The sequence below is a fragment of the Brassica napus genome, chromosome C9 (assembly GCF_020379485.1).
Source record: "Brassica napus cultivar Da-Ae chromosome C9, Da-Ae, whole genome shotgun sequence".
Lineage (NCBI taxonomy): Eukaryota > Viridiplantae > Streptophyta > Magnoliopsida > Brassicales > Brassicaceae > Brassica > Brassica napus.
Genome location: NC_063452.1, coordinates 5,587,813 through 5,610,636, shown reverse-complemented (window position 1 = coordinate 5,610,636; position 22,824 = coordinate 5,587,813). Strand labels below are relative to the sequence as shown.

Sequence of the window (22,824 nt, the reverse complement as noted above, 5' to 3'; positions counted from 1 at the left end):
ATTCTGGACAATCTCGGCTGTTAAGACCAATAAGAAATCGCATAAAAAAAGAAGTTGGATCAGAATCAATTGTGAAAAGACAACACATCTTGATGAAAAGAGCCTTTGCATTCTTGACACTGGGTCTACAGCCTCCAAAAGAGATCTTCTAGGTCTGACACTAAGTTTACACAAAAGTCTTTTTCAGAAATGTTAGTGACGAGGGATTAAAAAAAAAAAGTCCATAGAAAATGGTATAATTCGACTTCTCTTCCCTTGAAACGTGCACACAGAGTTCCATTGCTGGATGGAGTTAAAAGCACCCACATGTTGAATCATATAAGCTAAGATTATAGGAACAAAGGAATCAAACAATATGAAAATTTGAAAACATAAAATCTAGTATAATTTGCAGGATCCTAATATATATTCCCTAAAAAGGAGCATGAACAATAATACATATAGGGAAGTAAGGGCAAAGTACCTGATCAAAACTTCGCAGCCAACACAGCTTAGCTGTTTCAAGGAGCTAGTAGCGACTGATATTGACCTCGTGCATGTGACTTCCATGGAGCAGTTCCTTTCTGCCATTCTTTAAGACTGGCTCAAACATTCGAAGAAGCGGCTGAAAATTAAACAACATATGTTTTAACCTCCAAGCACCAGAATAACGAGTATAGAAAATATAAACGGATAGAAAGACGCCACTTCCAAGTTCCAACTGATCACCTTGCTAATCTGATTCTCCCTGTAGTAATTTTGGTCTATAGGGATGTTATTCTCAAGCACGTAAATCGGATCTTCTGACTATTCAAAAGCCTAGTTGGCAATGGCTTAGCATCAAAATGATATTTAAAGCACGGTATAAGAGAAATGATTTGTGCATATTATGAAGAAGATAAAGTAACGTTGATGATATGAAAGTTACCTTGCCACCTTTAATTAGTAGATTGTATAATAACATAAGGTACCATCATGGCAACGTACACATCATGAATCTTTTTTTTTGTTCCTTGTCAGATCTGGTTTTGTTGAGATGGCAATTACCAAATGACTTCCTGCTAAACCGATACATTTTATTAATATTTCTCGAGAGTGCGTTAACCAGATTTTATCTTTTAATTTCATGTTAGGAAATACGAAGTCAAATTTTGCGGTAAACCAGAATTTATGGGAGCGGGAAAAGAGCACACACAAAAAATTGTTAACGGAGTTCGGCCAATGCCTTCGGACCTGCTACGGATCTTTTATTATCAACCCGGAAAATTTTACAAGCTCACAACTCACAGCCCGATCTCAAATACACTTAAAAACTACTCGTAATTTTTTAAAGAAATTTTTTTGTGAGAAATTTTGTTTTTCTCTCTTCTTCTCTTTCTTTGTTCTCTCTGCGTTTTTCTTGTTTTGGGATGATTATGAACAATGAGAGACATCATGTATTTATAGGAGAATTTACGAGAGGTTGGTGAGAAGTAGTTGTTGACAAAATAACTCTAGCCATTCTTTTTGATTTTGGCTTCACCATGTCTCCACGTAACAACTCTTTCATCGTCCATCACCGTCAACATTTGACATGTGATCTTTAACAATCTCCCACTTGAAGATTGATTTCAATCTGTCTTCACACCTTGATCAATGTAGCAGATCTTCTCAGCTTGTTACTCCAACAAGCCAACTGAGGTTGCACACAACCTCAGCTTATCATATGGCACGACTTTCGTTAGCATGTCTGCCGGATTCTTGCTTCATGGGATCTTCTCAAGCACCAGCATTTCATCTTCCAACGCCGATCTGATGAAATGATACCGACGATGTATGTGCTTCGTCCGAGCATGGTAAACCGGATTCTTTGCCAAATCGATGGCACTTTTGCTATCACAGTGTAACACACTTTTCCCTTGGTCATGGCCTAGCTCTTCTTGAAAAGACTGTAGCCATATCATCTCTTTTGTTGCCTCTGTTACCGCAACATACTCAGCTTCACAGCTTGATAGAGATACAATTTTCTGCAACTTTGAAACTCAACAAATTGCAGTACCGCCAAAAGTGTAGACATACCCGGTTGTGCTCTTCGTGCTGTCAACGTCACCTCTATTGTCAGCATCAACATATCCCTGCAATCCCGTCTTAGACTTCGTGAAACATAGCGATAAACTTGGATTTCCTTTTAGATATCTGAAAATCCACTTAACGGCTTCCCAATGTTCCTTTCCTGGATTGCTCATAAATCTGCTAACGACTCCCACTGCATGTGAAATGTCTGGCCTTGTACATATCATCGCGTACATTAGGCTGCCTATAGCAGAAGCATATGGAACTTTATCCATATATGTCATCTCGTCTTCCGTCTTTGGAGACTGTTTTCTGGATAACCAAAAGTGACTTGCCAGGGGAGTACTAACTGGCTTCGCGTCATTCATGTAAAACCTCTTAAGGACTTTCTTCACATACTCCTCTTGTAATAACTTAAGAACTTCCTTGCTTCTACTGATTCTCATCCCTAGAATCTGTCTTGCTTCTCCAAGGTCTTTCATCGCAAACTCTTCTAAGAGTTTCGTCTTCATGCTATTGACCTCGTGCAAGTCTGGTCCTACTATAAGCATGTCATCGACATATAGGAGCAATATCAAGTAGGACACTTCAAGCCTCTTGAAGTAACAACAGTGGTCAGCTTCACACCTCAAGAAACCAACGCCTTTAATAAAGTTGTCGAACCGTTTATACCACTGTCTTGGAGCTTGTTTTAAGCCGTACAAACTTCTTTTTAGCTTGCAAACTAGGCTTTCCTTCCCTTTGATTTCAAAGCCTTCGGGTTGCTTCATATAAATTTCCTCATCCAAATCACCCAAAGAAATACCGTCTTCATAACCATTTGTTGAAGATGCAGATCTTCTTGTTCTACCAGCCCAAGAATCATTCTGATGGTTACCATCTTGACTACAGGAGAGAAGATTTCAGTGTAGTCAACGCCTTCTTTTTGTTGGAATCCCTTCACAACAAGCCTCGCTTTATAGCGCTTACTCCCGTTAGGTTCTTCTTTTATTCGGTAGACCCACTTGTTATGCAATGTCTTTTTCTCCTTAGGCAAATCTGATAACTCCCACGTGTGATTGGATAACAACGAGTCCATCTCGTCGTTCATTTCAAGCTCCCACTTGATCGACTCATCAACTTGCATAGCTTCCTCATAACATTCAGGCTCGCCTCTGTTTGTGAACAGAATGTAGTTGAGCGATGGAGAAAATCTTACTGGCTTTCTGATGATTCTGCTTGACCGTCGTAACTCTGTGACTGGTGTATATGGGACCACTTCAGAATCATCACTTTCTTCAGCTTCACCACTCTCGTCTTGAGAGATTTCTTCTTCTGCTGTTGCGGTATCCTGTGGCAACTCCGGTGTCAGGATATCTTCTAAGTCAACAACTCCAGGCTCTTTCCTCTCCGAGCCTTCTCTTAGCTTATCTTTGTACATAACTTCTTCGTTGAACACAACATTCTTGCTGCGGATGATCTTTCAATTTTCATCATCCCAAAACCGGTAACCAAACTTCGCGTTACCATATCCGATGAAGTAACACTTCTTAGACTCCGAGTCAAGTTTACTTCTTGCAGCATCATCATTATGAACATAAGCTAAGCATCCGAACACCTTTAGATAAGAAAGATTTACTTTCTTTCCGCTCCAAACTTCTTCAGGGATCTTAAATCCCAACGGTACAGACGGTCCTCTGTTTATTAAGAAGGCTGCAGTATTGATTGCATCTGCCCAAAACGTCTTTGGCAATCCACAGTGCAATCTCATGCTCCTTGCCCGCTCATTCAAGGTTCGGTTCATCCTTTCCGCTATTCCATTCTGTTGAGGCGTTCAAAGAATAGTCTTCTCCATCTTGATCTCATTATCAGCGCAATATCTCTTGAATTCGTCGCTGATGTACTTTCCACCATTATCAGACCTTAAACACTTCAACTTGAGATTCGTCTCAATCTCAACCATGGCTTTCCATATTTTAAAAACCGAAAACACTTCATGCTTGTTCTTCATGAAGTAAACCCACACATTTCTTGTGGAGTCGTCGATACAGATCACATAGTAGTATGAACCTACCAGCGATGCAACAGGAGCGGATCCCCACACGTTAGTGTGCACCAGCTCTAACTTCTCAAATTTTGGCTCTCTTCCTCCTTTAGAAAAACTAACTCGTTTCTGTATTCCAATGATGCAGCTTTCACACATCTGATGATCCACCATCTTCAGATCCGGAAGAGCGCCATTTTCCACCATGAGTTTCATTCCTCTCTCACTCATGTGCCCCAACCTACAATGCCACAACTTGGTCTGTTTGGCATTCTCGACAACAGCAACAGTGTCTTGATAAATCGTCGTCATATAAAGATTGCCTCTTTTATGACCTCTAGCCACCACCATGGAACCTTTCTTGACTCTCCAGGCTCCACCACCAAAATTAACATCGTGCCCCGTATCATCAAGTTGACCTACTGAGATCAGATTTCGCATCAACTTTGGCACATGTCTGGCCTTCTTAATCTTCCACACACGTCCGTCTGACATCTTTAGGTTGATATCTCCAATACCAACTATGTCCAAAGGTAATCCATCAGCAAGATATACCTTTCTGTAATTTCCTGCAACATAATTTTCCATGATGTTATGGTGCGGTGTGGTGTGGAACGACGCTCCTGAGTCAAGCACCCATGAATCGACTGGTCTATCGACATAGGAGATTGACGCTTTGGTGGTATTTGCAGTTGCATCACGAGCTTCAATTTTTCTCGGGGAATCAACAGACACTACCAATGCATCAGCGATTTCACGTGTCACTGCATTGGCTCCGCCTCTAGTGTTGTCTTCCTACTTCGGTGGTGCTCGGCAATTCTTCTTAATGTGACCTGTCTTTCCACAATTCCAGCACTCTACAGGCTGTCTGAATTTGGACTGACCCCGTCCATTCCTTGACTTCGATCTGCCATTACTCTAGTTATTTCTATCTGGGTTTCTCCCTCTGTTTTCCACGTTGAAAGCAGAGCTCGTTGATGCCTCCCCAGAGTCTATCCTTCGAACTTCCTCAGCAAGGATACGATCTCTAACATCATTGAATTTGAGCTTTTGAGTACCCACAAAATTACTAACCGCTGCCCTCATTGGCTCCCAACTATTTGGCAAAGATGCCAACAAAATCAGTGCTCGCACTTCATCATCAAACTCGATTTCAACTGATGACGGTTGAAAATCGTGTTGAACTCGTTCACATGCGCGGCAACCAGGCCACCTTCTTCCATCCTCAAATGAAAGAGTTTCTTCATGAGAAACACCTTATTGTTTGCCGAAGGTTTCTCATACATATCTAAGAGAACTTTCATGAGTCCTTCTGTGGTCTTCTCCTTCGCAACGTTGTGAGCAACGTTTTCGATAGTGTTAACCTTATAACACCCAGAACTTGTCTGTCAAGGAGCTCCCACTCATCCTTATCCATCTTCTCAAGCTTCTTGCTCAGCAGTTGATGAAGCTTCTTTCCGTACAGATAATCTTCAATTTGCATTCTCCTAAATGCATAATTTGTACCGTCAAATTTTCCTATACTGTGCGCCGAACCATCTTCGCCTTCCATCGTTTCTGGAACTACCGTGTATTAGAACACCTTCGTCGACAAACCGATGTTACCGACAAAATTCACTATTCACGAATGACTGTTCATGTGAATAGTAACTCCGCAAAAATTTGACCGATCACCGTAACTCAAGCTCTGATACCAGTTGTTAGGAAATACGCGGTTAAATTTTGCGGTAAACCAGAATTTATGGGAGCGGGAAAGAAGCACACACACCAAATTGTTAACGGAGTTCGGTCAATGTTGCTAACGTCTCCGGACCTGTTACAGATCTTTTATTATCAACCCGGGAAATTTTACAAGCTCACAACTCACACCCCGATCCCAAATACACTAAAAAATACTCGTAATTTCTTAAAGAAGATTTTTTGTGAGAATTTTTTTTTCTCTCTCTTCTTCTCTTTCTTTGTTCTCCCTGCGTTTTTCTTGTTATGGGATGATTCTGAACAATGAGAAACATCATGTATTTATAGGAGAGTTTACGAGAGGTTGGTGAGAAGTAGTCGTTGACAAAACAACTCTAGCCATTCTTTTTTATTTTAGTTTCACCATGTCTCCACGTAACAACTCTTTCACCATCCATCACCGTCAACATTTAACATGTGATCTTTTAACATTTCAAACCTAGAGGAGAACGCAATCTGTAATCATTTCAACACAACATTACATGTTAGAAGTTTTACAATAATTTTCTTTGAACGTTATAACATTTAGGTGTATTTCAAAGTAGACAACCATATCAAAACATCTTGTACGAAAAATATATTTGACTCAGTTAGCTATCGAAGAAAAAAAACTAATTTATTAGTAACTTTAGTGATAAAACCATATATTTTCAGATATAGTTGATGATGTGGCACTTACATTAGTTCGAGGGATAAGATTGTTGTATACGTGTATTCTAATGACTAAGAGGAGAATATCTTCTAATTAAGATAAGAAAATCTTAGTTAAAAAAAGATAAGAAAATCTTTGGTTACAATGTGTCAACCTAGCTAGAATGTGATAAGATTATTGTATTCTACTGAGTAAGAGAAGAATATCTTCTAATTAAGATAAGAAAATCTTTGGTTACAATGTTTTCAACGTTAAAATATATTTCAAAGTCATGTTCTATCTCTTTATATAGCAGCTCAATTTTCTCTAGTCTCTCAATCTCTACGCCTATAATTCTTCGATTGTCTACAGATCATCTTACCACATCCTATATCTCTAGGTTCTCTCTCCAGCTATTGTGTAATGTTTCATCAATTCTTTTTTGCTAAGATAGTGTTTCATCAATTAATGGTTGAAACTTGTGCACAAGCTGAAGCGAGTGACATAGAGACGTGGGATGGTGGTGAATATGCACATATTGTTTTTGTTCGTTCCTCTCAACTAAGTTCTTAATTGTATATATAGCCTACGTATCTATCCATAAATCAATTTGTCAATCGTCTCATACGAATGTTCTGCTTTCACTGGCTTGTAGCCTTGTGTAGAGTCTTCAGGTACTGGTTGAAACTCATGCACACCGTCTCAAGCGGGTGAGAACTAGAGCATTGATATAGGTAGAATCTGGACATGCTCTCGCTTAATTGTTTGATATTCTGTCGTGGATCCCTTTAATATTTGTACGTTCCTTCAAAAGAGTTAGCCAGTACGTATACAAGCTTTGTTCATCAAAGGTGAATCCATTTTACATATATAGCTTGTCATGTGATGTAGATAACTATAAAGTATTAACCGATGATTATGGCTAGGAAGTTTCAAAACTTTTAATCATAATACTACAATGGTATTTAGGTTAAAAAAATTAAAACTCCCAAAGCCGCTTACATATGTACATGCTGCATTCTTATTTCCATTAAATAACAAGCAATGTGGGATTGATTCACGCTTGTTTGACTCAACACTCAAGTAGTGCTTCATGGCATAGTACTTGTTGTATATGCTTATTGATTGATCTCTATTTTGTTGTTAATGTATATGATATAATGCAAATCTCTGCTTGCCTTTTAATTTTAAGCATACAATCAATTTCAAGCTCGTCATATTATAAAAGTGTATCACACTATGGAAGAGTAACGTTTTCAATGGCTTTCATTTTGGTTCTTATCCTAATTCTTTGTAGCTGGATAACTACGATTTGGAAAGTGGGAAGTGGTTTTGTAAGTGAAAGACATTAATTGAAAGACATTAGTTTAAGGGATGCGATTGTCGAATATCAATGAATAAATAAATTGTTTTTGAAATAACATATATTTTTTAAAAATAGTGGAGTCACCTGACCCTACACCTCAAACACTGGTTACACTGCCTCCGCCCCTGCGGCTTGGTCTTTGTCTGAATTGCATCATATATGGTATGTACGACCAGATCAAAGCTCCGATGCAACTACTGATTCCCTCGGTGACAGGGACCGTACGGTGTAACAAGGACGCTGCTTGGAACCCATCAACAAAGGAAACATGACTCGGCTGGATCTTCACAGTACCAAAAGGCTTCCAAGCACAATCTTGTGTGAAATCCCCTCTCCTCGCGGAAAGATTGGCGATCTGTTCGGCCCTATCCCACGCGATTCACCTTGGACACACTAAAGTCTGGATTTGATCAGACTCCCTCAGGCTCGTCAGAGCTATCGTTTCGAAGACAAAACTGAAGAATCTCCACAGAATTCTATCGAACATCGAAACCCTATATGCTTCTTTTATTTTCTGTTTTTTTCTCCTTTGTTTCCAGAGAGCGGAATGAGCCTGCTGATTGTGTGGCTAAGGCTGCACTCTGTAACATGAACTCCATTTGGGCATGAGCCTAATTTCTATGATAAATTTAGCTGTTCAAAAAAAAAGTCTGAATAAAGGAAACGAATATGGAATATGGAATTAGTTACGGAGTTTTTGCAAAATTGACTCAAAACATGAAGTCAACCACAAAACTAACCTATGTTTTTTTGGATTTTTCTTTTGCCCTATTCACCCTACAAGTTCACATTATTTACGAAAATACCATTAGCTTTTTTTTTTCTTTTTCAAAATGACATTTTTACTCTCTCAACCTCATCATCTTCATGTATTTACAAGATTGTCATTGCCATCAATACATCAACCACTATGAACAACCAATTTGAAGCTCTTAATGCACTTCAAATCGATTTACACTTCCTCTTTCTCAATTCTTATCAACTAAAAACAACATTTCTTTCACTTTCTCTCCATATTCATCCAAAAAAATTTCAAGATTTTGATTCTAAAATTTTTATAGTTCATAAAGCCATTGAAGCTTGTGATTCTTGGTGGGTCACTTTATTTTGAGATTCTCGGTGCTTGAAAAAGACTAATGTGTGTTAAACAAGTTATCTCACTGGTTGAAACTATGAAATTGAGATTTTTTCCAGATATGTTCGTCCAGACGACTTACAGGTAAGTCTTCTGGCTGTAGACGACTTACCTGGAAGTCGTCTGGTCAATGCAGAGGTTAGTTTTGCAATTGACTTTTAAATTATTTTTTCTAGACGACTTACAGGTTAGTCGGCCCACCTTTGTTTGATAAAAAAAAATTGAGACGACTTACATGTAAGTCATCTAGGGAAAACGAGTTAGTTTTGCATTTGACCGGAATGTGTCAGAAATTTGACTTTTCCTCCACGATTTACAAGTTAGTCGTCCAGTAGAAAATTAAAAAAATAATATATTTTTTTCTAGACGACTTACATGGAAGTCGTCCGTCTGATGACTTACACGGTAGTCGTCCGTCCGACGACTTACACGGAAGTCGTCCATGATTTTATTCCGAGATTCTGGTCAAACCTTGCTTATCTTGGACGACTTACATGTTAGTCGTCTAGGAAAAAAATTTGAGACGACTAATGTGTAAGTCGTCTAGAAAAAAACAAATTTTTTGTTTAATAATTCAATTGCAAAACTAACCTGAGACGACCTACAAGTTAGTCCTCTAGAAAAAACAAAATATTAATTTTTTTAATTTTCTACTGGACGACTAACTTGTAATTGTCGAGGAAAAGTCAAATTTCTGACACATTCCAGTCAAATGCAAAACTAACCCGTTTTCCCGAGACGACTTTCGATTTTTTTTATCAAACAAAGGTGGATGACAAACCTGTAAGTCGTCTAGGTTAAAAATCAATTGTAAAACTAACATAAATGGACGACTTCCTAGAAGTCGTCCAGACGACCTCTGTGGAAGTCGTCTGCTTCAATGTTTAATAAATTTTCATTTTCTCTAAACCTATAAAGACTTTTTAATATTTTTTTGTTAATTCATGTATATTAGTCAATATTAGGGCTACTGAATTAAATTTATAACTTAATTAGTGATATTTATGAGGTTACCAACATTCACGTTAATTAAAGTTTCTAACTGATCCGAGAAGACTTCCGTGGAAGTTTTCTACGCTAGTTTTTAAGTCTTATGCGCTAGTTTTTGAATAACTTGTATATTTAAGAGTGATAAGTAACTTCAAGATATGTAAAACTCATATTTTTAAAATATTTTTTCTCCCTTAGTTTTACTAAATTTGACTAAGTGTTTCAACACAAACTTGTAAAAAAAAGTGATATGCTTTGACTAGTTACTATTGCTTGTTTCCATCTCTTAAGTATTATTGTTATAGACACCAATGATTATTATTGTTATGAGTTGGAAGAAGTGTTAAAATGCATCTTAAAATGTTGTATCAATATGAGGCTACCAACATTCTTGTTTATTAAGATGAGAAGAAGGTCATTGGAGTTTATTATTGCATATGGGAGATCCAAAGATAAGAAAAAGGCTATTGAAATATATTATTTCATTGATTTGTAAATGTGTAAACACATTGTTAACACATATATTACATCTTGGGAAACATTATTACTAATTTTACAAAAAAATCACAACTAAAAGAGTAGACATGCAAATCAAAAAACATACCACAAACAAAACTATTATAGGTCATTCCTCTACAAAGATAAACTTGGACTCCACTTGATATGGAAGAAGATTTCGTCAGAAGACTTCCCGGAAGTCGTCTAGCGTATTATATTTTAGACGACTAACAGGTAAGTCGTTCCAGAAGTCTTCAAGATCTGAAAACCCTGCATATCAAATCCATATCTGAAAAACTTGCATATAAAAAAACGTTCAAATGGCTTAAAAACGGAGAAAATGAGTGGAAGATTAGATAAATCTAGCTTTATAGAACACACAAAAATACATATCTAAAATTAATAGATCTACCTTTAAATGAGTGGAAGATGAGAACTATCTGATTAAAAACCTGCAAAAAAAAGATAGATTAGTGAGAAAGACACGAGACAAAACTGAAAAATTCATATAAAGTTTGGTTTTTTCAAGTCAAAAAGATTAGAGAGGGTTTGGAAAGTTTTAGTTTGGAAAAAAATAAGAACTTTATATAACAGAAAGTTACCAAATAAGAAAAATCAGACATTAAAACTTACTAAAACGCTCAGATATGTTATGAAAGGGAGAGAGATATGAGAGAAGACTCCGTCAGACGACTTCCTGGAAGTCGTCTAGCGCATTATATTTTAGACGACTAACAGGTAAGTCATCCCAGACGTCTTCCAGATCTAAAAAACCTGGATATCCAAATCCAGATCTGAAAAACCTGCATATCAAAAAACGTTCAAATGGCTTAAAAACTGAGAAAATGAGTGGAAGATTAGATAAATCTACTTTTATAGAACACACAAAAATACATATGTAAAATTGATAGATCTACCTTTAAATGAGTGGAAGATGAAAATCATGTGATGAAAAACATGCAAAAACAAGATAAATTAGTGAGAAAGACATGAGACAAAAACAATAAATTGATATGAAGCTTAGTGTTTATTAGTTCAAAGAGATTAGAGAGATGTTGAAGAGTTTTAGAATGATGAAAATTACATTTTTGTTGCAGCCATTTGAGAGAAGGAGATAGAATATGTAATTTTTTCTTTATATAGGAAGACAAAAAATTCAATTAGGTTAAATATTTTTGATTCAGACAATTTCCTAGACGACTTACTTGTAAGTCACCCAGAAGACTTTAATATTTTTAGCGGGAAACTAAAATATTTTTAGCGGGAAACTAAAATAGAAGACTTCCTAGACGACTTACAAGTAAGTGGTCTGGTTTAAATTATTTAAGGGGAAAAATAATTTTTTAAAAAAAATTAGGCAGTAATATTTGGACAACTTACATGTAAGTCGTCTAGTTTAGATTATTCACCAGACGACTTACAATTTAGTCGTCTAGACCCTAAACATAACCCATAAACTTAATTAACTAATTAAACACTTCATAAAATCAAATTAAACTTCAAAAATGTTTACTATACACAAAAATAAACACTTATAGGTAAAAATTAATTTTTCAAAAAAACATTCAAGTTTTCCAAAATCTAACCCTAAGAATACATATAATACTCCAACATATGTTGTAAAACCATAAAACCAAGAAATATCATGATTAACTACTTTTACTCATCTATGCCGGAAACTATTCAATTTTATTATATCTTAATTTACATTACTTAAAACTGTTTATAATTATATGATTTTAATTTTTCATTTGTCAAAATATTTTTTTAAAAATTTAAAAATTATTTTTTAAGATCAAATACACCAGACGACTTCCAACATCTCAGACGACTCAGACGATTTACTGGAGCTATATTCGTAAAAATGACTTATGTTTTTTTGTTTGGTCATAAAGGGCTGACTGTAATTTCACAAGACTTTTAGGTTAGTTTTGCATTTGATTCAAGTTTAGGTATATTTTTGCAATCAAATCAAAATCAAGTTTTGAGTCATATTTGGCAAATCCCTGTTAATTACACCATTATGGTTTTAGCCTTTTAAGTAAACATCAAATTTAAAACGCAATTCGAAAGACAATGCGACTAGCTTAGATGAATAGTTCATGATTAATTAAACAATTATATAACAAGATCTATTAAAACAAGGACAACATAAAAACAGAAATTCAAATTGGATTAGATAAAAACAGAAATTCACATTCAAATTCAAAAATAACATAAACAGAAATTCAAATTGGATTAGATAAAAACAGAAATTCAAATTCAAAAATAACAAAACAGAAATTCAAATTGGATTAGATTTTTTTTTTTTTTTTGTAACAACTGGATTAGATTAAATCAAGTTTGTTCACCCGCTCCTGCTTCGCCACCATCACAATGTCCACGTTCTGCAAGAGCAGAAGACGAACCATCACCATCTTTTCCCAACCTCTGTAAAGCCTTACCTGATAAGCTATAATTTAACTCAACAAAGGCTTGGTGCACCCGCTTCAACTCATCCTTGTTCACGCCTTCATTTAGAATATTCGACCACTCATTTTTCGATTCTTTAATTTTCTTTTTCTCCACCATCTTCTTTTCCTTCTCCTTCACCATTTTTAGCTCCTCAGCGAGATCACACAATTTTTTCTTGAGCTCCTCATTCTTTTGCCTCTTATAAGCTTCCACTAGTGATCCAATACTGGCATCGTCTTTCCCAGACGGTTCATGTCCCAAAGAGCACTTTACTCGATCAACAGCATCTTCCATAGACGGGTGTGCGAATGTACGAGGATATCCGGATTCAGAGAAAACCAAGAAAGATGCTTCCACATCGCATACTGCAATGATCTCGTTCATCTTCTTTAAAATCCCAGCTTTACGTTTTGAAAACGTAGTCCTTCTGGCTTCGTAGGATTCAACTTTTTTCATCTCGATCTTTTGCTTTCCCTTTGTACGTTTCATTGTCACGTTTTAGGAACTAGGGTGTTTGGTTTCTGATAGTTTTTTTAGGTTTGTGTCTTAATAACCATGGTCGTGCACAGTATATTTATAGGAAAAAGTATATGTATAGAAGGATTTTATATTAGTTGAAAACATTTAATGTTCATAAAGAGATTGTATTGACTAATTTGCATATTTGACTAATTATTTGGCAGCTACTATATTTTAAAAGTCTTTAGTCATTATTGCAGAATTAGAGTCAACAAACTAAGATTGTAAAATCTCTTTCCATTTTACAAAAATGATATTTTAAGATTTTAATTATCATTTTATATTTCAATACAAATTTGAAAACAACATTTTTAACTTAAACTTACTTTAATGTATTAATTAGAAAAATGTTGAAACACAAGTCTCAGGTGAGTGAAAAAATACCTGGGATGGTGGTAGAATATGCACATGTTGTTTTTGTTCGTTCTCTCTCAACAAAGTTCTTAACTTTATATAGCCTACTTATCTACCTCTAAATCAATTGTTTATGTTCTGCTTTCATTGGCTTGTGACCTTGTGTAGAGGCTTCGCTGGTTGAAACCTAATTCACACCGTCTCAAGCGGTTGAGAACTAGAGCATTGATATGGGTCGAATCTTCACATGCTCTCCTTGTTTGATACGATGTTCTGTAGCGGATCCCCTTTAGTTTATGTACGTTCCTTCAAAAGAGTTAGCAAGTACGTATACAAGCTTTGTTCATCAAAGGTGAATTAATCCATTTTACATATATAGCTTGTCTTGTGATGTAGATAACTATGGAGTATTAACCGATGATTATGCCTTGGAAGTTTCAGACCTTTTAATGTTAATACTACAACGATATTTAGGTTAAAAATTTTAAAACTCCCAAGCAGCTTAAACATGTACAGCTTCATTCTTATTTCCATTACAGGACAAACCATGTAGGAGTTATTCTTGCTTTTTTTTTCACTCAAGTGCTTCTTAGCATAGTACTTGTTGTATATGCTTATGGATGGATCTCTATTATGTTGTTAATTGTATATGATGCAAATCTCTGCTTGCTTGTTAATTTTAAGCATACAATTATTTTCAAACCCATCATAATATGAAACTGTAACATCTTCACGCTATGAAGAGTGACGTCTTCTATATATGACTTTCATTTTGGTTCTTATCCTTCATAACTGGACGATAACTATCATTTGGAAAGTGGTAAGTAATTGTGTAAGTGAAAGACATCAGTTTAAGGGATAAGATTGTTGTATATCAATGAATATATATCTTTTATTTGAAATAACAGATCTTTTGTTACAACGTTACCAAGTTCGAACCCTAAAATGTGTTTTTGTTTTAGAAGCATTAAAAAGAAATCAAAGGCTTTTTTTCCTCTTTATATAGTGTAGCATCCTCTCAACAAGTTCTTATCTACCAATAAAACTTATTCGTCAATGGTTGAACATGACTTAAGCTATGCAAATAAAACTTATTCGTCAATGCATGGTTATTTTGTTTTTTGATAAATATGTGAATTATCATTAAAAATGAAAGCAGATTTGTACAACTACAAAGTGTTTATGCGGTTAAGCCGATTGATGCCAAAAAAAGATAAAAAACAACAAAAGGCCTACTTGTTGGGATGGAATCGCCAACACAATTAAACTAAGAAAATCTCAGCCAAGCTTGCATTAGTTTCCTGAACTTCTTGCGCTTCTTCCTAGCCAGAATGATATTTAGAACCAGCCTGTCTATGTCTTTGAAGATACGTTGAGGAACTGAGGACGTCGCATTAGGTAACCGGTTATTCCTCTCTGACCAAATACTATAAATGACTGCTTGAGCAACCAAGCGACGTAACGTGATGGAGCAGGTATTATCGTTAAGATCATCCAACCAAGAGATGAAGGCCGTCCATGTGTGAAACAAAAACGGTCTGTATCCAAGGCGATGAATAACTAGCTTCCAAACCTGCTCGCTGAAGCCACATCTCAGAAAAAGATGATCCCTACTCTCTTCAAACTGGCCACATAGGAGACACGACTTATCAATGCCTGGATCCCATGATGCAATACGACAGCGTGTATACAATCTATCCAGATTCGTCAATGCATGGTTGAACCTCGTGGTCAACGTCTCAGGCAAGTAACTTGAACAAGCTATATTTGTTGCTATTTTACGGCTTCCTTTAAAACCGATTCGCTATTTAGTAAGAGTTAGCAATGCTAAGTTTATCAATTTGCACTAAATATTTTGTGCTAAAATGCTGTCAAACTAACGGAGATGCTAGCTCCCTTGTCTTTTTAGCAAAACGTACTGCTAATTAAGCAATCCCAGTGTGTTTGCTAATTGTTTTTATGAATTAGATAGATTTTACAGAATGACACTATACAATGTCAATGAAAACATCAGAACAATTATCCATCATTGCAAATTGAAAAAAAATAAAAAATAGAAAAATTTCCTAAAATAGCTTTTTTATAGTTTTTGTCAGAAAAATAACTATCAATGAAGAAAATGACTAAAATAAATTTTATTAAAGGGTAAAAACACATTTTTACCCTAGGGTTAACTAATCTATACTTAGGGTTTAGAGTTAACGGATGAAGTTTTAGAGATATGGTTTCAAAATTTTAAAAATAAAAAATAAATATTAAAATTTTCAAAACAAAAATGGAATATTTTGGTCATTTTATTTCTTGAAGTCTATTTTGTGACAAAAACTTAAAAATGGTTATTTGAGAGAATTGCTCTTGTAAATATCTAAGAAATAATTTTTAAAAATATATATATAAGAAATACAAATAGAATAGTAGTTGAAAATTCAATGTTTATTCTGTTATTATTATTTTTATATTATTTAAAAAAGTTTCAAATTTTGATATATATATGGATGTTTTTACATTTCTCATCACCAAAACCTAAGAGCATCATTAATGCAGTTTCTAAGATGGGTTTTTAAACAAAAGAAGACATTTAAGTAAATCAAAAAGAAAAGAAATAAGGATAATTGATCCTTAATTAAGCGTTTTTGGAACCGATCGCAAAGGAGACTCTTATTACACGTGTCGGCTTTTGTGATTCTTTTTTTTTCCTTTCTTCCTCCAAATCGATTTGCGATGGCCGGCGAAGATTTCCAGTCTCGCGTCGAGAGGATCTTCGGATCTCTCACCTTCTCCCGCTCCACGTCTTCTACTACCTCCACGTCTTCTGCGCCGCTGCTGCGGCAAATGCAATGGGGCTCGGTGTGGTCTCTCTCCGGCGCAGAAGTGGAGAAGCGGGAGTGGAAGCGAGAGCAGCTCGCTTCGTACGATAGGGAAGAGATGCCTTGTGCGTCATCGTTCGACGAGATTCTGAGGCAGCAGAGGATCTCGAGCACTGATCGGAAGGAGGGTGAGGAAGGTGGTGACGAGGATTTTGGTGATGAGGATGATGATTGGAGCATCAGAGCATCCATGGGCCTTGACCGTACTCTCGATGATGAGGTATAATCAATTCTTCTTTAAATTGTTTTGGTTAGGTAACGATTGTGCAAGTTAGGAAACGCTTGAGTAAAACTAGGGAACAATTGAATTCATATGTATTCATATCATTAGCCTGGAAGATCGTTAGGTTTTGTAGTGCGTGAACTTTCAACACAATGATCTTGATATGAACCTTTGTTCACACATGAAGAATTAAAAGTTTTAGACTAAGGTTCGTATCAGTTTGAATTAATTTTAATCTCCAAGAGAGATTTAGCTTAGTGTTAAGAGAAATGGTAGCCTAAATTTTCTAGTTCTTTTGCAAATTAAAAGGTTCGTATCAGTTTCCAATTGAAGGTTCTTGAATTTTCAATTTTTATTGTTAACAGTCCTAGGCTTAGTAGGAGAACATCTCGTTTTCTTTGATACTGAGCATTGTTTCTATACCTTTTGCTGTGAAACAAATTTTTTTTTTAATTCATAAACCATTAAAACAATTCTTCACGGCTTGAAATTTTTGCTTCTTGACGCATGACGAAGAAGATGAGTATGATAAGGTCGCACTAGGGAAAGAGGATGGTGGTAAAGGCGTGTCAATGGAAGATGTCATTTCGACCACTCAAAATAAGAGTTTATTAACTAGAGCAAAAGTTAATTTTTGCTTTGTAGATCCCTTCAATTCTTCTAAAAATTTTAATTTTTCTTTTAAGAACTCTTAATTAAGAATCTCCCATTGGACCACTCAAAATAAGAATTTCTTAACTAGAGTTCTTAAATCCAGTTAAGTACATTTATATAATTAAATAATCATTAAGAAACTCAAGTGGGTTTCATGGGATAATCATGCTCTAATGAATGTTTCAAAATAAAAACCAGCTAAAATTAGTAGCAAAAAAGATAAACCTCACATAGTTATACTTATTCAGTGAATAAAATTTAAAATTTTGAAAACCATACAGATAAATTTTAAAACATTTGAGATAAGATAAATCTCACATACTTATACTTTTTTTTTTCCTCTGAATATTTAATATTAAGGGTCAAAGCCCATCCGAAAACATTACAATAAGAAGCCCACACATCCGGCCCAACTAAAAAAAACCACATACGGGCCTAAAGTCCAAACCCCACAGCCCAGAAGCTGGAAACCCTAGTCTCCCCAAGCTAACCGACGTCAACGGCGTCGCACACCACCAGATCGAGACTGTGCGACCTTCACCGCTCGAGAACCTTCATCGGAGAGCATCCATCGATCTAACACATCGAGATCTCATCCGAAACCCAAGCCAAACGGTTCACCACACACCAACACAGATCTATGATATCACTCGAACAAATAAACGCCTACAAACAATCCATCACCTTCGACATCCATGCAGCGGTTTCATATGATAGATCAAGAGGCAGAGAGGCTTTGAAGTACAGACTCATAGATCGAGAAGAAAAGGAATAAAAACCGGGAGCCAAAGAAACAAAACCGGAGAAGGCGATACTAGAGGAGCTACCACCCCCCGGGAACACAAGCCGACGACAGCGGTACTGACACTGACAAAGCCACCGCCTCCCGAAAACAAAAGCCGACGATAGCAGAGCTGTGGAAGCCTCTACCTCTCGGAAACAAAGTCGGCGGCGACGGAGCTGTCAAAGCCTCCACCTTCCGGAACCGGAGAACCACCGAAAATTACAAACTTATACTTATTCAGTGAGTAAATGAACGTAATAAATTAATTAATCTAAAATGAAAAAGCCCATAAGCATTTAAGGAAGCCCATTCTGGTAGAAGAAAACGCGGTGAAAGAAGCCCATTATAGACAGAAGAGGACGCGTCTTCTTTGTCTAGTTCTCCGATCAGCGTGCGTGCGTGCGTTGTCACTTTGGTAAAATAGCAGAGAAGACAAGCGAAGAGAGTCAATCAACCAATCTGATCGGCGATGGGTTGTTTCAGTTGCATCAACGGAACGCAAAAGAAGCAGCGAAAGGAAGAAGAGAGACAAGCCTCCGCCGAAGCTCGCGCCAGAGCCGCCGAAGCTGCCATGCGACGGTACTCTCTCTCTCTCTCTCCCCTCCTCTTCATTTTAATCTTCCCGATTCCGAATCGTATCTATTGAAAGTTTACTTCTTTCCGATTTAGAACCTTTAATTCATCGACAAATTAATGTTTGGATCATTAAGACAGAGCATGTGTCTGAAAATTTGTATGCAAATGTCTTTTTTTTTTTGTGTGTGTGAAACGGGCAGAGAAGAAGAGTTTAAAAAGTCTGCACATGGAAGGGCTGCACAAGCTCAGTTACAGCAAATGGCTAAACAATCTGCTAATACTAACAAAGGAGAACCTGTTCTTAAGGTCTTGTTTCTTCCTCAGTTATGTATTTGGATTATCAAGTTATATATATTTGCTTATTTAGCTTAATTTTTTTTGCTTTGAATTGCAGTGGCAAATGACATAGTGATGGGACCGGCCTAATCTCTACCTTACTCATCTGATTTGTTAAAAAGAACAAAAAAAAACAGAGCACCAAGTTTGTATATGTATAGTAGTAATAAAATGTTAAGATCAACTCTCTGAACTTACAATATTCTGTGGATTGTTCAAGCTTTAGTTCATCATCTTGAGCCTTAGATTAATTTTATGCATTTGTGATTTGTGGGAAATGCCTGAGACTTTTTTGAGTTCATGAATGACTAATCGTCTTCATACCTCTAGGAGAAGCCTGCATTGTTTGGACTTGTGTCTGCACATAACTGACCATATCATTTCAAGCTTTTCAGATTAAAATTTGTTACCCTCTGATTGAGCCAATACTCTTTAGAAAGCATTTTCTTGGTTGTTTCTCTAAGAAACTTGTATGCAGTAGTTAGGAGATGATGGATCCGATCAAGGTGTCTGATTTAGTTAAGACACAAAAAGATATACAAAAAGTTGTATGCTTTGTTATCCCACGTCAAGAGTAGATTCAATCTTCACAATAAGTATTATCAGGTTCTGTTCCCAACTCCTATTCCGTTAGGCTTGACTCTCCTGGCACTTCCCTTCCCCTCAGAAACCTACTGCACATCACAGTACCAACGAAATCTAGCATCCCATGTTTCGCAAACTCCAACCTCTCCCAACTCTCCATCGCCTTGAACCCAAACCCCTGAGACCAAGTACTCACAACCTCTTTAGCAGCAGGCAAGACCAATCTACGAACTCCCATTCCAGACATCTGCTTCTCCAACTCATCCATAAGCACTCTACACATCCCACTGCTCCTGTAGTTAGACAATGTCGCCACCAAAGGAATCTCAGCTACATCCTTGTCAACTCTCATCGCCGCCACAGTCACAGGCTCACAGTAAAACCCACGACCCACGCCGTCTGCTTCTTTCCTGAATATCAGTTCCTCAACAAGGTCTCTCCCAGAGAAAGGGTCCATTGTATCTCAACAGCAGTCTAGCTTGGCCATTTGTTCGTCATCGTAGTGTTCATCGTCATTAATTGTTTTTTCTTTTCTTTTTAGGAAACAAATAATAAAAAGGTTTGATCAAAACAAAAATTAATCATGTGGCCATAAACAAAATTGAAAAACTGACCAAACCATGAAAAGTAACAAAATGAATCATATACAATCTAAAATTAGTTAATTGTTCAAATGAAGGGAGTTTTTTCATAAATGTTATTACTTTCAGTATCTTTAGAATACTATAGGACAACCTAAACAATGGATGAATGTCTATCGGTTAGGTGTATGTTGATTTGTCATCGGTTAGGTGTATGTTGATTTGTCATCAAACTTCTACGTTTGTTTTCAGCTCTTAGAGCATCTCTAATGTATATTTCTATATTTTTTTCTAAAATAGAAATCTCTATTATAAAAGTAGATTTATTCTAATGTAATAGAGGTATTCTATTTTAGAGAAAAATATAGAGGAATTTTACTTTTTGCCTATATATTTAGAAGTAAAAATAACACATCTCTATATTTTTTCTTCTAGGAATTCTATTATAAAAACATACATTAGAGAAAATCCACTTCTATAATAGAAAATTTTTATTTTAAAAAAAATTATAGAGATAAAATTAAAGGTCGATGGAAATGGTCAAATGCTGACAAAAAAATATAGAATTCTGTTAAACCAAACAGAACATCATCCGCATCAATATTTATTAGGGGGAAGATGGGGAGGAGGTTAAAATCAATTTTCTATTAGATAAAATATTCTATTAGATAAAATATTAATCATCCTTTATATACTAAATCACAAATCACAAATCTGACACATGGCATTTGTTTTACAAATTTAAGAAAAAATTAAAAACAAAAGAATTTAAATGGCAACAATCTGTTTCATGAGTTTTGCTGATTTATCTTTTAACTGCTTTTATTTTTTGTAAATTAAAAATCCCTAATATTTCTCATACCTACACCCATGATCTCATTCTCACGATTTTGGAACGGTTAATATTTATTTTTAGTTAAAGATTTAACTCACAATACCAGTAACTTAATCCAACTCTACTTGCTTTCAGAAACTTTGATTCCTAAATTCTTTGTAACAGCCCCTAATTCTCTCTAAAGAGCGTATTAATACTATTTACTCTACAATACTTGATCCATACTGACATACTTTCCGGAGAAACGAGTCTTAGAAGAAAACAAAAATCTGTAGTGGACAGGTGGTTATGCGTACTCCAAAGTTTGCTGATGAATGTCATGTTGGTAACTTTAAAAATGCTGAAACTCTTTATGTTCAATCATAAATTTTTTTTTTTTTGAACTTCAATCATAAATTTCTTTTTTTTCTTAAACTTTTTACTCTTCTAATTTACATATAGCATTTTCTTTTTTCGCTTTTATAGAAATAGGCAAAAGCTACATCTGGCATGGTGAAATAAATAAACGTTAACAAAACAAGTCCATCAACTTTTCAAAATTGATTAAAAAGTTCTCAATTTGCTTGAATATGTTTATTTTGAATGGTGATGATAAAAAGTTCTGGCTTTTTAGTTTATATAGCTTACACAATCGAAATAACTCAGAATGTTTGTGGTTAATCAAATAATAGATGTGTATTAATGGTTTGTTTATGTATATTCATCTCTTTAAGATAAATCAAATTATATTATACAAGTTATATAAAACTGAAATTTGGTATTTTTGTAACAAAACAATATTTCCATGCGCAGCGTGGGGCCAAAACTAGTATATATTACTACCAGTGCCTAAGACGGAGCCAAGAAGCAAATGCCTCAAGAAACCTGAATTCCAAATTCACAAAAGAAATAATTGACTAATAAGTGACCATTTGCGGCACCATAAACACTAGCTGATTCAACACACACAACCTAGATTATGTGTTAATATTGTTGCGAGCGAGTTGGGGAGAGGAAAGGAAATGAGACTAATTATATAAACCGATCTATTGTGTGATATAAGTGTGATAAAGGATAATCTTTACGAGAAATGAGTTAATGATAACGACAATATTTCATCAAAACATTTGATAGAAAGGTAATTTCCCACATAATCTTTAATTTGTCACTTACATTTTTCAACTTCCAACCAAGGATTCAAAATAGAAAACAAACTTTTAAACACAAGAAAATTATTTTTTTATATCAGTATTCTATTAGATAAAATATTAATAATATTTATTATTACTAGTGCCTAAGACGGAGAGAAGAACCAAATGCCTAAGAAACCTGAATTCCAAATTCACAAAAGAAATAATTGACTAACTAAATCTCGATCCGCGCAACCGCGCGGATTTTTGTTTTCATTTATTTTTATATAATTTTTTTGTTTTCAATTCTAAATTAGTATATATTATAATATATATATGTCTATCAGATTTTAAAACATAATAAGTTTACTGTATATTTTTTTCATTGAATAGATTGTTTCAAACTTTCACATGTATTTGTATCTTATTCTATATATATATTTTCGGATTATTATTTCATTATCAAAATCGTAACTATATATATAAAGATTAGTAAAATATTGTTGTATTTTCATATTCAAAGATATTGTAACATT

General features: G+C 35.5%; 2 protein-coding genes and 1 long non-coding RNA gene across 4 annotated transcripts; 2 read left to right on the top strand and 1 right to left on the bottom strand.

Annotated features, from left to right (window-relative positions):
* The first annotated feature begins 4,820 nt into the window (after positions 1-4,820).
* Positions 4,821-8,473, top strand: LOC125593335. Its single transcript, XR_007329256.1, has 2 exons — positions 4,821-7,156; positions 8,005-8,473. It is a non-coding gene; the product is annotated as an uncharacterized LOC125593335 (long non-coding RNA).
* Positions 8,474-12,748: 4,275 nt separating this feature from the next.
* On the bottom strand, positions 12,749-13,354 carry LOC106408491 (agamous-like MADS-box protein AGL23). Its single transcript, XM_013849257.1, has one exon. The coding sequence runs from the start codon at positions 13,352-13,354 to the stop codon at positions 12,749-12,751; it is 606 nt and encodes a 201-aa protein (XP_013704711.1).
* A 5,225-nt stretch (positions 13,355-18,579) lies between these two features.
* LOC106409087 lies at positions 18,580-19,411 on the top strand. 2 transcript variants are annotated; one of them, XM_013849770.3, is made up of 3 exons: positions 18,580-18,845; positions 19,043-19,148; positions 19,237-19,411. In XM_013849770.3, the coding sequence occupies exons 1-3, from the start codon at positions 18,736-18,738 to the stop codon at positions 19,249-19,251; spliced, it is 231 nt and encodes a 76-aa protein (XP_013705224.1). In that variant the 5' UTR covers positions 18,580-18,735; the 3' UTR covers positions 19,252-19,411. The 2 variants fall into 2 exon arrangements, with proteins under 2 accessions (XP_013705224.1, XP_022561707.1); XM_022705986.2 differs by having other exon boundaries at positions 18,598-18,845; positions 19,043-19,302.
* The last annotated feature ends 3,413 nt before the right edge of the window (positions 19,412-22,824 follow it).

Coding starts and splice junctions, on each gene's coding strand:
- LOC106408491 (XM_013849257.1), bottom strand. CDS start 13,354: ATGAAACGTACAAAGGGAAAGCAAAAGATCGAGATGAAAAAAGTTGAA.
- LOC106409087 (XM_022705986.2), top strand. CDS start 18,736: ATGGGTTGTTTCAGTTGCATCAACGGAACGCAAAAGAAGCAGCGAAAG. Junction 18,846..19,042: donor GCCGAAGCTGCCATGCGACG/GTACTCTCTCTC, acceptor TGAAACGGGCAG/AGAAGAAGAGTTTAAAAAGT.